The sequence below is a fragment of the Ambystoma mexicanum genome, chromosome 3p, assembly GCF_040938575.1.
Source record: "Ambystoma mexicanum isolate Mex_15411 chromosome 3p, UKY_AmexF1_1, whole genome shotgun sequence".
NCBI classification, from domain to species: domain Eukaryota; kingdom Metazoa; phylum Chordata; class Amphibia; order Caudata; family Ambystomatidae; genus Ambystoma; species Ambystoma mexicanum.
In genome coordinates this window covers 222,248,812-222,267,505 of record NC_090925.1, presented here as the reverse complement: position 1 = coordinate 222,267,505, position 18,694 = coordinate 222,248,812, and the positions used below count along the sequence as shown (strand labels likewise).

General features: G+C 47.3%; 1 protein-coding gene across 1 annotated transcript in view; it reads right to left on the bottom strand.

The window, feature by feature from the left end:
- The window catches only part of LOC138580289 (tumor necrosis factor receptor superfamily member 1A-like), a 235,152-nt gene that overhangs the window by 95,981 nt on the left and 120,477 nt on the right, over positions 1-18,694 (bottom strand). The window contains exons 2-3 of the mRNA XM_069650703.1: positions 5,285-5,486; positions 4,468-4,596 (exon numbers count right to left, since the gene is read on the bottom strand). Of these exons, the coding sequence (XP_069506804.1) occupies positions 4,468-4,596; positions 5,285-5,486 (331 nt within the window). The remainder of the gene's footprint in view (positions 1-4,467; positions 4,597-5,284; positions 5,487-18,694) is intronic.

Here is an 18,694-nt window from a genome sequence, read left to right as displayed (position 1 = left end):
ATAGACCTTAATAAAAACGAGGGACCCATATGGTAAAACACATTAAACCTATTTAACTGTGTACCAGCCCCAATTCTACATCTTTAAAATCCTAGAGAGGGTGGCCTACCTGCAAATCCAAAAGCATTTGGAAGAGAACAACCTTTTGGGACTCCGACAATCGGGCTTCAGGCCAAGGCATGGAACAGAACGGAGACAGCACTTCTGGACTTCAAAATCCAGATGGACGAGGCAAAGGACAAATGCAAGCTCGCCGTCCTCCTGCTGCTCGACCTCTTGGCAGCCTTTGACCTCGTTTACCACCAGATAGAACATCTGATGTCAGCTGCATTCTCCAGTCAAATGACCGCTTGGGTCCAATCCTTCGTCGCCAACCGAACCACCAGTCTCTTCTCATCGGGTGCTTCAGCCCACCCCATCCCCATCCTCTGTTGTGTCCCTCAAGGCTCTTGTGTCTCACCAACCTTATACAATATCTTCACAAAGCTATTGTTCGACCGCCTAGATAACCTGGGTGTCACATACACAAACTATGCTGACGATAACCAGGTTCTCATCACACTATCAGGCTGCTATGAAGAGGATTACACACGGATTAACAACCTCTACCTGGAGATCCAAGCCTGGATGGCAGAACATAGCTTATGCCTCAACAACGAGAAAACTGAGCTCCTTCTCATCGGCTCCCAACCAAGGCTGAAGAAACTGGACCCTTGTTACACCGCTATCAATATAGATGGTAACCTAATCACAGTAGCCAAAGAAAACAAAACTCTAGGGGTTTATTTGGATTCCATACTCTCGCTCAAAAAACAAGTAACCGCCACAGCCTCCTCCACAGCTTACACAAATAAGCTCATCAACGCCTGCAAAGTGTTGCTATCACCGTCCGGTTGCATTACCCTAGCCAGAGCGCTAGTGCTCTCAAAAATTGATTACTGCAACATGCTCTTCCTTGGCACATCAGAACGCAACTTGAACAAGTTGCAAGTACTACAGAATAATGCCCTCAGAGCCACCCTGAGTATCTTGCGACACTCTCACATTTCCAGCTCTAGACAAGATGCTCATTGGCTCCCAGTACAAGATAGAATATCCCTTAGATCTCTAGTCATCATCCACAAATGCCTCTCTAACAACGCCCCCAAGTACTTGGCAGACAAGTTCAACAAACGCATCTCAACCACAATGCCGTATTCTCACTGTCTATCCATATCTAAATTCTCCCTAAAACAAAGCAGGAGGCTCCAGCATCCCGGTACTAGCTGCCAAACAGTGGAACGCTATTCCTGTGAACCTCAGAGCAGAACCCTCTTTTTGGTTGTTCAGGGCAAAAACCAAGGCTTGGCTTGCCAACAAGAATACCACCGTTGTCTGACTTACTAACCTACTGTCTCACCACAGTATTCCTGCCATTGCTCTCCCCTTGACCACTATGTAACCCGGCCATATCTTTTGTATGTCTTTGATATGTTTTAACATGCTCCAAGTCTCCGGCGCCCAGTTACCTCAGGGTTCGGCGCGTGGTATAAACAAATTATTAGATGCAAATTAATGATTGTTTCAAAGAGTGTTTGGCAATCATACGGCATATGGCACTAATGCATGACCCGAAACACACCTTGCAGTAGCAGCGGTTTGCTCCTGGTCTACAGAACGCTCTGTGAATTGGAACCCTAAGCCAATAATGTCATGTGCATTGTTGGGAATCCTATGGATCCCTCACTAAATCCCTTCCTAAAGTCTCCTCCCAGGTGGCCAGGGAAAGGCTGACGCATCCTGATTCGGACCTTGGGGTGGGGTACTGCAGGAGGTTCACCTGGGAGGAGACCAGGCCCAGGGTGGTGAGGAGATCCTGTGAGATGAAACACAGTATTTCTCTTGTAAAAGGGAGAACCTTTTAAAGTTGCCAGAACAGGTATCTGAACCACATACAAGATCTATGGCCATGAATGCAAATGCTGTTAAACCTGAACATATGTCAATAACAGAAAGAGGATGTAAGGTATTTCAGGATAAAAATCCTCTCTACTCCCAAAGGTATATTGGAAAGGAAACCAGAAATGTTGCCTTAAAAAGATAGTCTTCCTCTGCAACAGCAAAATCTAATGGTTCATTCTTAAATGACTAAGGGAAATAAATCTGCCCTTAAAACCCATAAATTATTGAAAAGAATGGACTTTGTTTTTGGGAACTACAAGTCCCATAATCCCAAAAGTACTGGGACAAGGACAAGGACTGACGAGGTATGATGTGGTATATTAGTCAGGCAATTAAGCATAATAGCCCAAACCAGAAGGAACCACAGAGGCTTAAAAGGCTCCCTCAGGTACAGGCAATAGAAAGGAGCTGGAACTGTGGCTGGAGTGCGTGCAGCAGAGGCAGGAGGAAGAAGGCACTGTGCTGGCAACCCAGGCAGAAGTGGGAGAACCAAAAGGGACGATTGGATTCTGGTGAATAAGCTTTCACATGCTTGTGCTTTTCCTCTAGAAGTGCTGAGGCTGCGCAGCGGAGGGCATGCAGGAAATGTACCTTTCCCCACGTGAGCCCAAATGCAGAGATTGCGCAGCGAGAAGCGTGTCGGAGACCGTGGTGAGCAGCTGTCGTGAAGCCTTGTGTCTCAGGAGCGAGAGGGGCTCCTTAATTGGGTGACCGGACCAGAGACACCTTCACTGAGAAAGGGTGTGGCTCCCAAATGAGGCCAGAAGCAGCAGAAGTGGTGCGACACATGGAGAAAGGAAAACAGAAGCCAGTGAGTTAAAACGGTCATTCTGACTCCTTATGCGAAGCACGCCAGCAACAATATCCAGCTTACAACTCACTTGAATAAGAGTAGAAGTGAGGCAAAGTCGTTTGTTCATACTAGAACAATAAAACACTTGAAATTTAGCACTTGCGTGTGATCGAGTATTTCTATTTCAATCGCGTGAAGAGCAAACACTACGCAAAAGCAATTGTTAAACTATTAAAGCTTGTAACATGGAGAAGTGGTTGCGTGTGCCCAATTACGTTTCTCAAAGGAAGAGTGAACTTTGAATTGTTATTCATGCAGACAACAATTGTATCTAAAGAGATGTCAAGTGTTAAAACCATTGTATTTGAAGTTGGAGAGAGCAAACATTGCCCAAGCCAATAGCATTCCCCTATTGAGATGAGAGCAGCCTTTTCCAAAGCCAGAGAACAGTTTAAACAATGTTGTGAGCCAAAGGCCTTTACCACTATTCAAGATACAAGTGTACAAGCATTTCCAAAAGCCAAGAGAGTGGCACAACAGTGTGAGGATAATTAGTCTGGCTAACAGCTGGCAAAGGGATGAAGGCAAGGTTGTGGGGAGGGAACCGTGCTACTTATAAATATTCTTGGAAGTTCATACAACCTGTACTGCCAAAGGCTGTAGAAGGAAGAGAAGAGTGTATCCTAACTGCAATTAGTGGGTAGAGGTTGCAAATGGACAAGAGAGGCAAATAGGCTTCCCTTTGGAAGAGGGATATTCAGAGGAAGAGTGCCTTGCCTATTTGAAGGTGTTGAAGTACCAAGTGAATCTGGTCATAACCCGTTTGAAGTCACAAAGCACATAAGCTGTGGTGGTGTCTTTGGTTGTCAGTAAATGTGAAACTTCAGTAGCACAAATGGAGTGGAATACTATGAAGCAAAGGAGTATGCCCTTGTGTTAAACTATTGTAGAAGTTGAAGTTGTTGAAGTGAAAGAAGAACTGCTGTGAAGTCATCATGACAAAGATACCTACTGTGAAGCACAATCTTGTAAAGAGCCATAATAACTTAACCTAGAACTGTTTCAATAACATTTGCAGAAACTGTATTTCCTTTGAATTGTGATGATTCTTCTTGGACAACTGGAAGTTGTGGAAAAGCATTGTGGCTAGGAATAACATTGATGCTATTGTGGTAAAGTGGAAAGTCTTAAGACCAAGAGGAGAAGAAGCTTTGCTGCTGTTGGAACCTTGGTTAACTAAATTTTACTTTGCCATTGAAAAATCAAGAACTGAATTGAGACTGTATTCCTTGGATTCCAATGTTTCTTTTTGTTGAACATTGGAGCTGAATGTATCTTGAACCCTGGGGAAGGGAGTTTACCCAGGTTACAAAAATATTATCAAGGAACTGTCAAAAGGATTCTTGGTGTTATTTGAACTGCCATATCTTTTCTTGATATATTTGATGTTTAGTGTGAGGGCCAGACATCCTGTGTTAGAGTGTTTCCCCTTAGTTTTGTTAGGCAGGGAAATCCTTGTTAGAGTAGGGATAGTGCGACATTTGATGACTTTTATAATTTAATAAAATGGCGAATTTTGAACAATCATACAAAAGTTATCCGTCTCACATTGCTTACCCCTCACAGCATACATGCACATACACCTTAGAATATTACATAACAGTCTAGCTTTTCCCACATACCGCTAACACGCCAAGTATACATGATGATTCTTGCACTGTCTGTCACCTCACCTTCCCTGCAGGTTTCGCAGAGCATACAGGTTGACCTATAATTTTCCACTTCCGTGTATGAGCCAGACTCGCAGTGTTTGCACTCGGTGACCTGGCCCTCGCCTTTACAATCCGAAACCTTCCGGAAACCTAAGAGAATGAAACCAGAAAGAAATTATGAGAAATCAGCCACCATAGCAAGGCCCACTGAAAATTCCTACATGGAAAGGAAGCCCTCTCATGTGCCAGATGCTAGCCTTCTTACACCACATATCATTCCTAGGGGGTGGGGGGGTCTTCCCATATCCAAGGAGGATGCGTAAAACCATTGGTCATGGCATGCCTTCCTGAGTGCTACCCAGTGTTCGAAAATGAGGGGTGCTCCCCCCATTAAGTAACCAACCCTAGGTCTCTCCCGTGTGTGCAGTGTATCCACCCCACCCCACCATTTCCGACCAGCCCCCCTTTATTCCAAAGTGTTTTCGAATGTTTGGCACAGGACCCACACCTTTATCATATGCCCCATACCCCAGATGTCTTCAAGTCTGTCTCCATCGTTTGTCCTATGCCCTACAGCCACTCCTGTTAACAAGTAACTCCAAGTCTGTGGTGTGGAGGTTGTGGCAGACCCCTCCCCATACTGGCCAAATCCAAAATCAATTGATGCGCACTGTCCAGTCTGCATACTGTATACCACATCACACCCTCACGCCAGCTTTCAATAGCAGTGTCCCATTGTCCAGCATAACAATTTTTCTCCCCCATTATCGGCCTCCAACTAAGTGCCCTTCCCAGGGTTTACAAGTGGCTGTACCGCCAGTGTCTTAAACTCTCTTACCCTTGATGCACATTTTGCAGCAGAAGGCCCCGCTGGGGTGCTTGTGCTCGTCTGCTGCACACTTGACATCCCTTCGCTCCCTCCAGTTGTAGTCGGATACGTTGTTGTTCCCTAGCGGTGCGCCATGAATCAGCAGGTAAGGCAGAGGCGGCATGTTGCCCGGCACCTGGGCCTCCGGCAGGTATGGCAGACCCAGGAGCATCTGAAACAGAGGAAAACAGCAGATTTAGCCTGGAACACACGTGAGCAGGACTTTTAATTTCAAAATAAGAGGCCTCCTCTTCTGTGCTGTGTGCGCATTTGGTCTAATCGTGAACCCTTTCTTTGAGGGTATCATATGCAGAGAGAGGGGGGCGCAGTGTTGCAACAAATGTGGTCAGACAATGAATATGGATACAAAAATGTACAAAGTGACTTGTTTAAATTATCTAGTATGTATCTAGCTTCAGGCAAAGGACCAAAGCAGCTCCCAAACTGTGCATTACGCAGACTTCAGTGAGGGCAATCTCCAGCTGCCAAGTTTCTCCTGCTCTTCGCACCCTCGTTGCTGGCTCCCAGTGAGGAGGCCAGTGCTTTCTAAGGTTCTATGTAATAGACAAGTCCTGGCAAGTCCCGCTATTCATAGCCAAACCATTTCAGCCATAAGTCCTGGTCGGCAGCCCTCAAAATGTTCCTTCCTAAATACTGCAATGGGTAACGGTCACCAGGTTAGGGGCAGGGGTACTTTGCCCACCTTGGAGCTCAGGAATGGCACTTTTGAGTGCCACACCTTAACTAATATTCAGAAAGAAACTAAACACATGTCTTTACCATAAGCCTGGTTAACAATCTACATACACCTTCTGGACACCAGTGCAGAAAAATCCGAACCAAGACACTGTCACGCTTTAGAAGTACTACAATAGCAAATCAGGTGCTCCAGGAATGCACGAGGGACTCCCTTGGAGGCATTTGTTCCTTGACCTACAATTGTAGGCTCACTCGCATCAAAGATCAAGCTCCCATCGACATCGTTCAACAGTAGAAGGCATTCGCTCATCAGAGATCGCCAAGCTCCTAACAGAATCCCCAGACTGCAATAAAAAGGCATTCTTGCATCATCGGAGGTCATCAAGCACCCACGGTCTTCATGGCACTGCACTGCATTACAAGGCATTTACACAGCACTGGAGACCATGACGTGCCTAATCTAATCACAGGGTTTGAAATTGCTGGGAGCCATTGGATCCTGCATTTAGATCCTGCTTCTAGCTCAGGGAGCCTGCTTTGCTCGACAGCAACGTCTACACCAAGAGCTACTTTTGGATCCTGAGGCCATATAAAGATTCGTATTGGACATTTTATTTCTGCTTTGGAGAATGTCTATAACGATCGATTAAGAGATATTTAAAGCATCATGGATACTGGATAACAAGTTCAAGTGCGCATCTCACAAACGTTAGATTTGCGGCTCACTATGTACTAGCTAGCTCCTGCCTACTAGGTGACGCCCATCCTCCAGGAGCTAGTTTCAGCTCCTGCTCTTGAATTCTTAATTTCGACCCCTGCATCACTGGACTACAATAGAAAATTCTCATCTTTATAAATGTTTAATAAAAATTATGCCTGAAGACTTGAGAGTTGCTTTAAAATGATGTGCAGACTACTTAATGGACATGTCCATGTTGGCATTTAGGGAATAGGACTAGTTCCAGGTGATTTAAGAAACTAATGGCTGATTAGCTCACAGGCCTATCCACCATTTTGCCTAAGCATATTTGTCAGCAAAGTGGAAATTGCTCTTGAGGTCATAATAATTGACTGAATACTATACAAGGACTGCTATTTTGGCTTTATGTCCTGTTTTCATTGCACGCAAAAGAACATAACATATGTTGCAGAAATATGGATGGAAGGGCTCGAACTGGCAGTGGGCTACGAGCTGCCTAGCATGCCGCCACCTAATGGTCTTACTGCACTGTGTGGTTAGGAGTTTCAACCAAGGTGTCTGGCATAGTGTGCCTACCAACGCACCATTTCCCACACATGTTCACCAGAAATACATGCCCGCTTACTGTTCGCCCATGTGGGGTGCTATTTTGCTTGCGTCTGACCCGGAGGTTGTACACTGCAGCAGGTCAGAGATTCCAAACAGTGGGACGAGGAAGGAACCCCACTCAGATGCAGACCAGGGTGGAGAGCCTTTCGCCAGCCTTCACAGGGAAGAGGTCTGAAGTCACACTAACTGAACCACAACCTCCCCTAGTTCATGGACTCTCCCCTCCCCCACCTGGAGGGTGATCAGACCCGGTAAGAGATGGGGCTTCAGTCTGTCTAATGTGGTGTCTTAAAAGAGTTGCAACATGCTTGCCTACGTCATGATCACATTTTAGAAAACCCATTTCTTTCGACAAAATCATAAGCGTACCGAAGTGAAAACCAAAGCCGCTTTTCTTCGCATTTGTTATCAATTTGACCCGACGCAACAGGGAACATAGATAACGAAATTGCATGGAAATTAAACATTAACAACAAATCAAACACACGTTTGAAAGCCCTAGACCGTACGAATAAAAGCAGTTGTAAAAGCAAGGTGAGGCAACCGCTGTTTTCAAAGGACGTTGAACAGCAATGCCACTAGTGACGCTGTAAACCTCGGTTGTGTCCTCTGAACAAAGCCCGCTTTTATTAGAATCCACTGTTGTAAGAGAGCTCGGGTGTCGTGCGCATGCGCGCGGGCTGTGCAAAATAACCACATCGTCAGAAATCACCGTGACCACTCCCGCGTGAGGCAAAGAGTTTTCCAATAATAGATTTCACAAGTGAAACAAATATCATCTCTAACTCCATGGGTGCAATTGTGAGCCAATGTAGGAGACTCCATTAAAGTCCGCTTCGGCTTTAATGGAGTCTGCTACATGGTCTTAGTAAGACCTGGCAGGAGTGATGCGGAGTTGAAAGGTTTGAGGTTCTATTCCAAGTCTAAGGGACAGGCTGACCAAGGTGTGATATTTCATAAAAGCTAAGATATCTCAAATTACATTAAAACATAACCAAAATGGATTATTCAGATTGGACAAGATTCGCCACTCCTAACGTGCAAGACAGCCACACCCAATGAACAGGACTGTTCGTCTAGGTGTGCTTCCATTAAAGTTTATGGGACACATGATGTTGGCCAGGAGCAGGACTACACTTCAAGGTGCGAGAACCTTGAAAGGCTCTAGGATCAATAAGGCTGGAGTGACAGCACACTGGACTCCCAGGCAGCGAGTGCCGGGTCAAACTCAACCCAATGAGAGTGTTGCTGTTAAGGGCACATCTGAGACACAGGCAATATTCACCAATCAGAATAAACACTCCGTTCAACTATTTGCTGTGTCTCTCTCTCTGTCTCTCTGTCTCTGTCTCTCTCTCTCTCTCTCTCTCTCTCTCTCTCTCTCTCTCTTCAGCACAAAGACACCATTAGGTGAGCAGAGCACTCAAAAAATATACAAGGCGTGGCACTCACACCCATGTGGGAGACTGCACTAAGACGCAAGCATCTAGCCCAATAAACGTAGCGGCGGTCAGTGTGAGACTACATCAAATGCTGTGTTGGCAAAAACATGGAGTAGGTTTGCCAGTCAGTGTACCCACTCCATGATGGGCATGCATGCAATGTTCAGTAGTACAAGCGTGTAAATGTGCCAATTCATTTTCTGTTCTTTTATTTTAATTTAAAAGTAGATTTGTGTGAAACGTTTAAATCAAAACAAACTGAAGCACAAAGAAAAAAAGAAGGGGAAAAAAGGATGGGAATTTGCAATCACATTAGGAATCTGCACAGGCAACCCTACAGAAAAGGGGAAAAGGGGGGTGTCAGCCATTTTGTCAGCCTTAGAAATAGGTGAATAGGGAGTAAAAGTTTTCCCCAGAAAAAAAGAAAACAGGAAAAAAAAAACAGCAGGAAGGCTTTCTCCTACATAGCTCCGTGGATATTTACGGCTGGATGGGCTGCACACATTGTGGGGCCGGTAGTGCACGCACGGCCGGCCTCACAGCTGCTAGGGGCCCGCACCCTGTTGAGTTGCCGGGGTCAGCCGGACTTATGGTTATTGCAGGGCATCATCCTGTTGGCCCATGGGGACATGGGCCTGGGTCCCGCGGGCACCATGGATGCCGGGAGCATTCGAGAGGGGGTGGCCTGGGCGAAACCAGGGCACCTGGCTGATCCGGGGGCGCAGACCAGCAGGGATCTGCAGGACTGTAATCACACAGGGGGGGCCTGCAGGCCAGGGCCGCAGGACTGTGATCACACAGGGTGGGCCTGCAGGCCAGGGCCGCAGGACCGTGATCACACAGGGTGGGCCTGCAGGACCGTGATCACACAGGGTGGACCTGCAGGACCGTGATCACACAGGGTGGGCCTGCATGCCCGAAACGAGATGGACACAGGACTTGAGGCAATTGCATGCAGGGGGTCCTTTTATTAGGAAATCAAAGGACAATACACTTGGGAGGAACGTAGTACCACAGGAAGACCACACCTCACTTGTTACTGCCCGAGGTAAAAAGTTTCATGCACCTGCATATCTAGGTGCAAAGAAATATTTACTACAAAAACATTCGTTTTACAGCTAAAACATACTTGCTTATAAAATATTCCCATTTGGAATGGGACTTCAATGTTTAGGGAGTAAAACATTATTTTACTCCCAACTTTTAAAATAGGGAGTAAAATACTGCCACTTCTGGAGTACTGTCTACATTAGCGAGGAGACCCCAGTGGAAGCATTACATACATTAGCCAGGAGCAACAACAAAATGCATCAAAGTTAATCGGAGAGGCTGGTGAGGGCAGTGAATCAGGCAGTCCGTGTTGACCTGCTCGGTGCCCAAAAGGGGAAGGCCCTTCCGAGAAACGCGGGCGCCACTGCTGAAGTAAGAACATCTCAAACCGGAAGGGCAGCTTTCCTGTGGCTTCTGCAAGCGTCGGCCCAGCAGGGCCTCACAAATGGGAAGCCAGCGCTGCGTCGAGCGAACCGGATGAGAGCGCTTGCATAACACGCACACGAGGGCGTAGAGGTCACCCCTCCAACGCCTGATCACAAAACGAGTCATATTTAGTCTTTCTGCCCCTACTCAGACTAAAAGAAAATAATTCGGACAGGCCATGTGCTTGTATTTTCTCATGAAGGCTCCCTTTTTGAACTGGCCTTGCGTCCAAGTGAAAGACCATTGCACCCCCTCCCTTGCAGAATACTGGTTTAATAGACGTATTTACCTTATAAAAGCATACATGCCAACATTCTTGACCATTTGGGAGGGAGATTTTGAAACAGGAAGATTGAGACAGTAATTTCCCCATAGGATTGCATTGGGGATTGAATTATTTTTGGCGGGAGCAACTAAAAAATAGCGACATTTTATATAAAGAAATCAGGAGTCTCCCGCCTAAATCGGGATGGTTGGCATGTATGTAAAAGCCAGGACCACACCTCGTACTCCCAGCACTTGGTTGCAGTCGGTCTGCCACCAAAACAGGAGTATGCCACTAGCAGGGATTACAAACACTCCCTTCCCCAACCTAGTAGATGATGGGCGTGGGGGTGACATGGGGAGTATCCCCTGGAATAACCTGGGGGGGCTGCAGCATGAAACCATTGGAGGACAGACTCTTGAGAGACCAATGGTGCAGCTGAAAGTGAATGACGCCAATAACACAATGTTACCCATGTCCCCAAATGTAAATCTTTTGTACATTCAGGGAGCGGATACAATTGTAGACATGACCCATTTAAGGGAACTGACCGTAGAGAACCAAGGACACCACCTAGCATATAAATCATTCTCTCCCACACCAACAAAACTGGTCCTGCGCAGACGTCAGAGGGATGCGACTCTCAGAATGTGCCCGCGATGACGTCAGAGACACGGTACAGCCCTTGCTCCCCCAGGTCCACTGACCACTATGATGGCCAGAGCTGATGCAGGGAACGACTGAAAAATGCAACCAGCATTGCCAAATTGAACAGTTTTAGCATTTGTTAAGGCATGGGATAGGCATTTGCCAGGCCCTGCCATAATGGTACTTCTGGGCCAGAATAAGATGAAAAATGGTGAGTCTATCTGGGCATATCATGTCAGTGCCTGCAAACGCCTGTTACACAGAAGCTAAAACAGTTTTGACCAATGCTTTTTATTACAGGACTTCAGTGAAAGGAACAGGTGCAAGTAGAGGAGGGCAATGCATTCCTGGAAGGACTCCCGTCGTCCTCCCTTGTGCCCCCGAGAACTGTCCTACACGCGGCCGCACACCCATGAAGGGTCCACGCAGATGCAACCAAGTCACCCAGCTACCTTATGGACAAACTCAGCATCTCTGGTGGACAACACAGCACCAGAAGCCAGGAAACGTGCAGACGTGAGACCCACCTCTGCAAAAAGGAAAGGTCCAGCAGACAAGCCTTCTCTGCCTACGCTCCAAGCTATGGAACCTCCTCCCAGTCAGCAACAGACTCACCTCCATGCTCCTACCATTCAGAAAAGAATGCAATACCGACCTCTTCAAGGAATCTCTCTGCCTCAACACTTAGGCCATCACATTGCCCCTCGCAAGACACTGCCCTCCCCGCCACAGCTGTGCCCCTCTGTAACCCACCGCTATATATCTGTTCCGTTACCTCTGAAAAGCACTTCGTTATGCATCTGTATTGTTCTATATCTCTGTAAAGTGCTCTGTTGCTTGTCGAGGCCACGTCTGTGTTCAATGAATACCATCATAATAATTGTTTTCAAAACGTTCTATTCTATACCTGGCATACGCTGATGACAGTTCTTTTTGACCACACCCAATTCAATTGCAAAGAGGCCCATCAGTCATGACTGGCTACTTAGAAGGATTGGCTCTTGACATCAGCACAGCAAAAGACAAAAGTCATATGCTTCTCTACATTAAAGCATTGCTGAAAATTCAAATTGCAAGGTGTGTGCTTTCCCAAGTGACTACATAGATAACTTCTGCTACCTAGAGATTGACCCAAATAGACGGTTGAGTTTTGTGAATTCAAGCAAGAAGAAATCCAGTAGGGCATTGGTTGTAATGCTGTTTGACACCAAGTAGGTTCTTCTTGCTCCCCCTTAATAAAGCCTTAAGGCTTCACAGCAAATGGTATGGGTCAATCTCGGACTTGGCTTATGCAGCTCGTGGGGCCAACTTTGGGACTTCCCAACAGCATTCCCATCTGGATGATTGGAATTGAATTAGGACATCCTAAAAACTGTGGAAAAATAGCTTTGTTTATTAACATCATCTGTGTCCCACAAAAAAGGTTGTCTGATTTTTCTATGCTTCCGGGAAAACTAGGCAACAAAGTAAGCCTTTAAATGTGTCCTTACTAAGAGAATACGGAAAAAGGTAAAGGTGGGATAGCCTTAATGCCAGGTACTCACAGAAAAGGTACCAAACTGCACCATAAATACTGTTGATAAAGAAAGATCACAACCATATGATATTAAGAAATAATGCCACATCAAGGGATACATCAGTGATTAAAAATCATAAAAATGTATATTCAAGCAGAGGAAGTACAGCGTACATGGCCAATGCATTTGGATAGACGGCCATCCCTCGTCAGGGCAACTCTGTTCCTCAAAAACAAACTGTGGGTCTCAGCTGTTTACATATAGTAATGCCACAAATACACTAACAAATGGAAGCAACGGCCCAAGTGGAGATGCCATAAAACAGACAACATCAGACCATCCAATGTGTATGTGTCAGGAAAAAGAATGCTGACTGGGCTTTACATAAATCCCTCCTAGCCAAGGATGCAAAAAACAAAGCATGCAGTTACCCACCACCTTTCTCTCCACGTTTGGTGTTCCCCAGGGTTCTATCCTCTCATCCTGGATCTCTACCTTCTCCTCTAACTTTCAGTGTTATGCGGATGACACTTTGCTCTTTTTCAGGCTCCCCTCAGCCACCACTCCTCTCTCTCACTCATTCCCGATTGTTTATTCACGAGTCGGGATTAGTGCGCCTCCAATGTTCTCTGCCTTAATGCCAGTAAGACAGAGATCCTTCTCATTGGGACCCCTGCACCAGCTTTCCCCCTCTCATTCTAGCCACCCTCCTTGGGCCACCTTCCGTCCCCTTCCAGAGAGGCAAAAAACCTTAGTGTTATCTTCGATTCCACTCTCTCCTCACATAACTGACCTTTCCAAGAAAGACCACTACCAGCTCCACCTCCTCAGAGGTATTCTTACTTTTCCCCCAGAAGCCCACTGTCTCAAGAGCCCTGGTTCTCTCTAGGCTGGACTACTGCAACAGCCTATTTCTCAATCTGCCTTCCTCTACTCTCCGCCCTATGCAACTAATCCAGAAAAGGACTGCAAGACTTTCCCTTGGCCTCAAGCCCAGGGACCTTATCTCTCCAGCCCTGAAATATCTCCACTGACCTCTGGTGGCTGCAAGGATCACATTTCTCTATCCCCCTGCTGCCCTACCTGCCTGCTGTGCTGACAGGTTGCTTGGCTACCCCCAGAGTCTCACTGGATACCAGTCTCTGCATGAGCAGTCTCCCCTGTACTGCTTCCGGGTCTACCACAGACATAGGGGCTGCAACTGTACTTCTACAGTCCCCTACCAACTTGCAATAACCCAGTAACGTCATTTCACCAAAATGCCTGGGGTAGCAGAAGTGACGTCACAATGTCACACCCAAGAGTGACATCACAGGAAGTGGCCTCAAAGCAAGCATTATCACTCAGTACACTAAGAAAAATATGGTTATATCACTGTATTGTGACATTTCATACAAGAATGTATCATTGTATGTAGCAGTGTCAAGGTCCATGTTGCCACGGAAAAGTGTATGAATCCAAATACCCTCTTTACGTGGATCTGCCCTGTTATTTCAACAGGACTACAGAGCGAAATCACATTCTGGGGGAACAGGGGCTGATAGGTGGGTATGGGGATAGGGGAAAGCCAGGGTAGCACACTACCACCTCATTTATAACGAAACCAGGACAAAATGACATATCTTGGAAATAAGAGCCTGAAACCCTATGCCAACAGCACGGCATCGCCATGCCTTTCTGTATGCAAGAACAACAAAGCATAACCCTGTCCATGGCGAGCTACTCCATATATCAACTGAAACCCTAAAAAGTACAGTCAGAATACTTATAGGTGATATAACTCCCGATAAAAAGCACACAGCAGCCTCTAATCATGGAATACCCAGACCCCGCACAGTAGCACATGGTCCCAGAACACCCAGAACCTGCAGCAGTCTCTAATCCAGGAATACCCACCACCTTCAGCGGGCCTTGGTCCTTGTGCACCCAGAACCTCCAGCTGTCCCTAATACATTTGCAGAAATCCTAATCCAGAAATATCCAGAACCCGAAACTGCCCCGTTTGCAATAATCCTTTGGGTAGGCAGATGTCCCTAGCTCCGGCCAAGGAAATCCAGCTCCTGCAGCAGCCCGTGACACAGGAATCCCCAGTCCTGCAGCATCCTGTGGTCTGTGACACTGCAGTCCACAGGTCCTACAGCAACACTCCCGAGGCAGGGGCAGAGCTGCACACATTAACGGTCCGCACACTCAAGCAGCGGTAGCTCAGGCTCTGAGCCCCAGCATTGCATCCACGTGCTGGTGCTGCAGCGCCCGACCCTTCCCCTCTCCGCCAAAGCTGGGGAAGGAATACAGCACCCCCCTCAGTACCATAGTCACTTCTTTGAATGGGCACTTCTTGCGTCCATAATTCTGCCTACAGTGTTTGGGACAGCCAGGGTCGTACTGGGCCATAAAATTGTCTCGGGCACCAATCGAAAAGTGGGACACAGTTGCAAATGGTAATTCATTCCTTTTGTGACACTAGATGAATAGTGACCAAGGGAGGAGGGGGGGGGAGTTTTTTGATTAAACGTGATGCAAATTGTGCATTTTAAACAATATTTATTCAGCAACACTGGTCAAAACAACTAGCTGCAGAGTGAAGTTACTCATCAAACTGGCCCAAATTGGCCAAATAATTACACACTTCAAACAACAAAACAACGTCCCTGATCCTTGATCTTACTCAACAGAGCTTAAAATGCAACATTTGGTAACAGTAAACAGGGAGAGTTTGCATCAGGAAGAACGCCCCTTTCTCTCCATTAGCTTTCATTGGGGGGAGATACAAAATGCTGAATATCAGCGTTTAGGGATGAGAAATAGGGAGCTTTGGCCCTAAGGAACGGCGCTCCAGCAAGAGAGTTTGCGAGAACACAGCTCCGTCTTGTTCCGGCCCAATCGTCCCCTGGAAGTACCCACTTCTTATGGCGCAATTGTGTCCTGCATTGAAAGCGGGGGAACCCGCCTATTCAGGAAGAAGCAGCGAAAGTTGGCACAGGCCCTCTTTCTCTCCCTCAGGGATCAAGATGACACACCTCAGTCACACGGCTGAAGGTGAGGCTTGCTCAGGGTTGGCATGAGGGTGACTCATTGCCACGAACAAGATGTAACACTAACCTTTGTGCCACTATCGCACACTCAAGCAGCGGTAGCCCAGGCTCTGAGCCCCAGCATTGCATCCACGTGCTGGTACTGCACCGCCCACCCCTTCCCCTCTCCGCCAAAGCTGGGTGAGGGGGTTACAAACAGCACGCTGTGGGCATACACCGGTTACTGGACTGAGGACTCCAAGCGCCTGCCGATTGCTGAAATAGCTTCGGCACTCGGCAGGCACGGGGCGGGCAAAGAGTAGTCCTGCGCTGCTGGCTGCTGCGGTTGCCTGTCGCTGCGGCCGCAGGCGAGTTGGTGAGGCAAGCATGTCGCAGTACACACCTCAGCCTGGGCCTGTGACAGCCAGCACCGTGCGGCTATTTGGAATATCGCCACGTGCCACAGCTCGGCAACTCTGCATTAGCCGTGCCATGACCATCCCCAACCCAGCAGCACCCCGACCCACCTCAGTCATGACACACACACACACACAAACTGACTCGCACTTACTTACCGTTGCTTTGCACTTGCAGCAGCAGGAACACAGGATGCCAGCACGCCGATAAACAAACCACACGTGCAGTGCTGGCTGCCCTCCGAAAACAGAGGAACCAGGGCACGCGGCAATGCTGCGTAGCTAGCTGTGGCTACGCCCCCTCCCTCTGATTGAAGGAATACCAGAGGTCGCAAGAGATTGGCAGAGATCGCCGGCCAATTGGCAGCGGTCGCTCTTGCGACCTCTGTCGACCCCTAAATGATGTCCCTGCACTTACCTAGAGCTGCGCTGCCGTGGCTGCACTTACTCAGAGCATTGCTGCCCTGATTGCTCTTCCTCTCCTGACACCTCATGCTACACATGCACACAGCCAGCAAACCATTTCTCAGCTCTTTGGAGCATGCATCTAGATCTCCAGTGAGTTTAGTTCCCTATAATGGGACACAGACGCCCCTCAAACAAGCAATACTGTCACTAACAGGTTAAATTCTCCTTTAAGGGCCCCTGTACACCCAGTACTAAGCTGCAGAGCAGGGCCCTTCTGCACTCAGCCCTGAGGAACAGTGGGTCTACCCCTCCAGAGAACTATAACACCCAACATGACCCCTAGGGCCTCCTCGTACACACACGTCTTCCAATGTAAGCAGTTTATTCCCCTATAAAGAACCTTTTACACCCAGGTCTGAGGTACAGAACAGGGCCCTTATACACGCACCCCTTTGGAGCTGTGCGTCTATAGCTCCAGTGAATTGATTTCCCTAGCATGGTCCACTGGCACCACCTATACATGCAACACTATCAATATAACTATTTTGTATCCAATGGCCATGCGTGGGAAGGCCACCCAGTTCAGATGTGTCCCCTTTCAATTCTGGGACTTATAGTTTTTTCCATTTGAAATTTAGGAAAACTACAATTTCTGGCCACCAGAAAAATGAGAACTCTGTGCCGCTTTATTCGCCTACAAGGGCCCTTACAGGGCCCTGTATGTATATTGCCAGAGTGTACTCCCTTTGCATGGTCCATAGGTGCCCCTACACACCCAGTCCTGAAGTGCAGAGCAGGGCTCTTATACACCCAACCCTGGGTAGCAGCGTTCCATCTCTCCAAGCGAGTTATACCCCCTAGCAGGGGCCTGTGCATGCCATCCTTTCCCTGCCAGTCTTGGATTCTCATTTTCTCCAAGGCTTGGGGACGTTTCGAGAGGGTCCGAGCCACAGACGTGGAAGGCCCAACCACCACTCTAAGTGCCATTTCTGTCCCCAGAATGGCTTTAAATTCCACTTAGGACTCTTCAGAAATCCAGAGGGATAGACCAGGAGTCTATTTTTCTAACAGGTTTATTCAGATGTAGCTGCAGTCATCGAGTGCCAATCTCCGAAGCCGCTAGACGCTGGTTTTGACAAGTACTCTGACAAGTACTATCAGCAGGACGGTTATACTAAACTCTAATATATATCTATCTCAAAAGTGTGCTTGATAACGTATAATCACTTTGAGAACTTTGCAGAGTGCCACCAACCTGATGGCGGAGAATAATCTGAGGACATAGACATGTGATGGTTCATGAGTACAGTACAAGTCACAATAAGGATATTACAGTAATGCCCAGCCAACATCCCTTTTCAAAATCGAAAAACCATTCAATACTCTGCACCAACCACTTGACCCCGGCCTATGCAAAGCATGTGATTTGAAGCAGATCCACAAGCCTCAGAAATATAAATACACATACAAACACGCGGCTTACAAAAGTTGCATTAAACTAAGTGCTTCCAACTAAAGGGGAGTGCCATTTAAAATATACAAAATGACATTAAGAGTCAGTGGAGACCGACAATTTTGCGGCCAAGTAAGGAGGATGGTAGAGAGTGATCTTCCTCTTCGCAAGTAAGTGAAATTTAAGCTGTGCTTTGAAAAGATCCACAGTTGGGCTGGCTTGGATTGTTAAGGACAGTGGGTTCCAGTGGAGTGGGGTGAGTAGGGAGATAGCTTGGAGGCGAGATGAGACAAAGGGACGGTATGGGACGGTGAGGTACAGGGCAAATGGGGATTTGTGGGAACGAGATGAGTAAATCGAGATTAGACAGGTAATGAGGAAGCTTTGTAGACTAGGAGAAAGAACCTCAAGCGTGGTTGAGCATAGAGACCCAACCAGCATGTTGGTAGAAGTGGGGTAGGATCTGGGGAGGTTGTAGATAGCAAAGTTGAGGACTTTTCTAGAGGGAAGAAGCAGAGAGGCAGGCCAAGAAGTAGGCTTGAGCAGTAGTCAAGTTTGATGAGCACGAGAGTGGCGATTCGAGTTTTTGTACAGTTAGTAAGAAACGCATGCATTTACCATATGTTGAGGAGGTTACTCTGAGCAGGAGAGGCAGTGCAAGTGATGAATTGTTGAGCCATACGTTGCTACCATACAGGACCCCAAGATTGCAAGACTTGGGTGGGGGAGCACG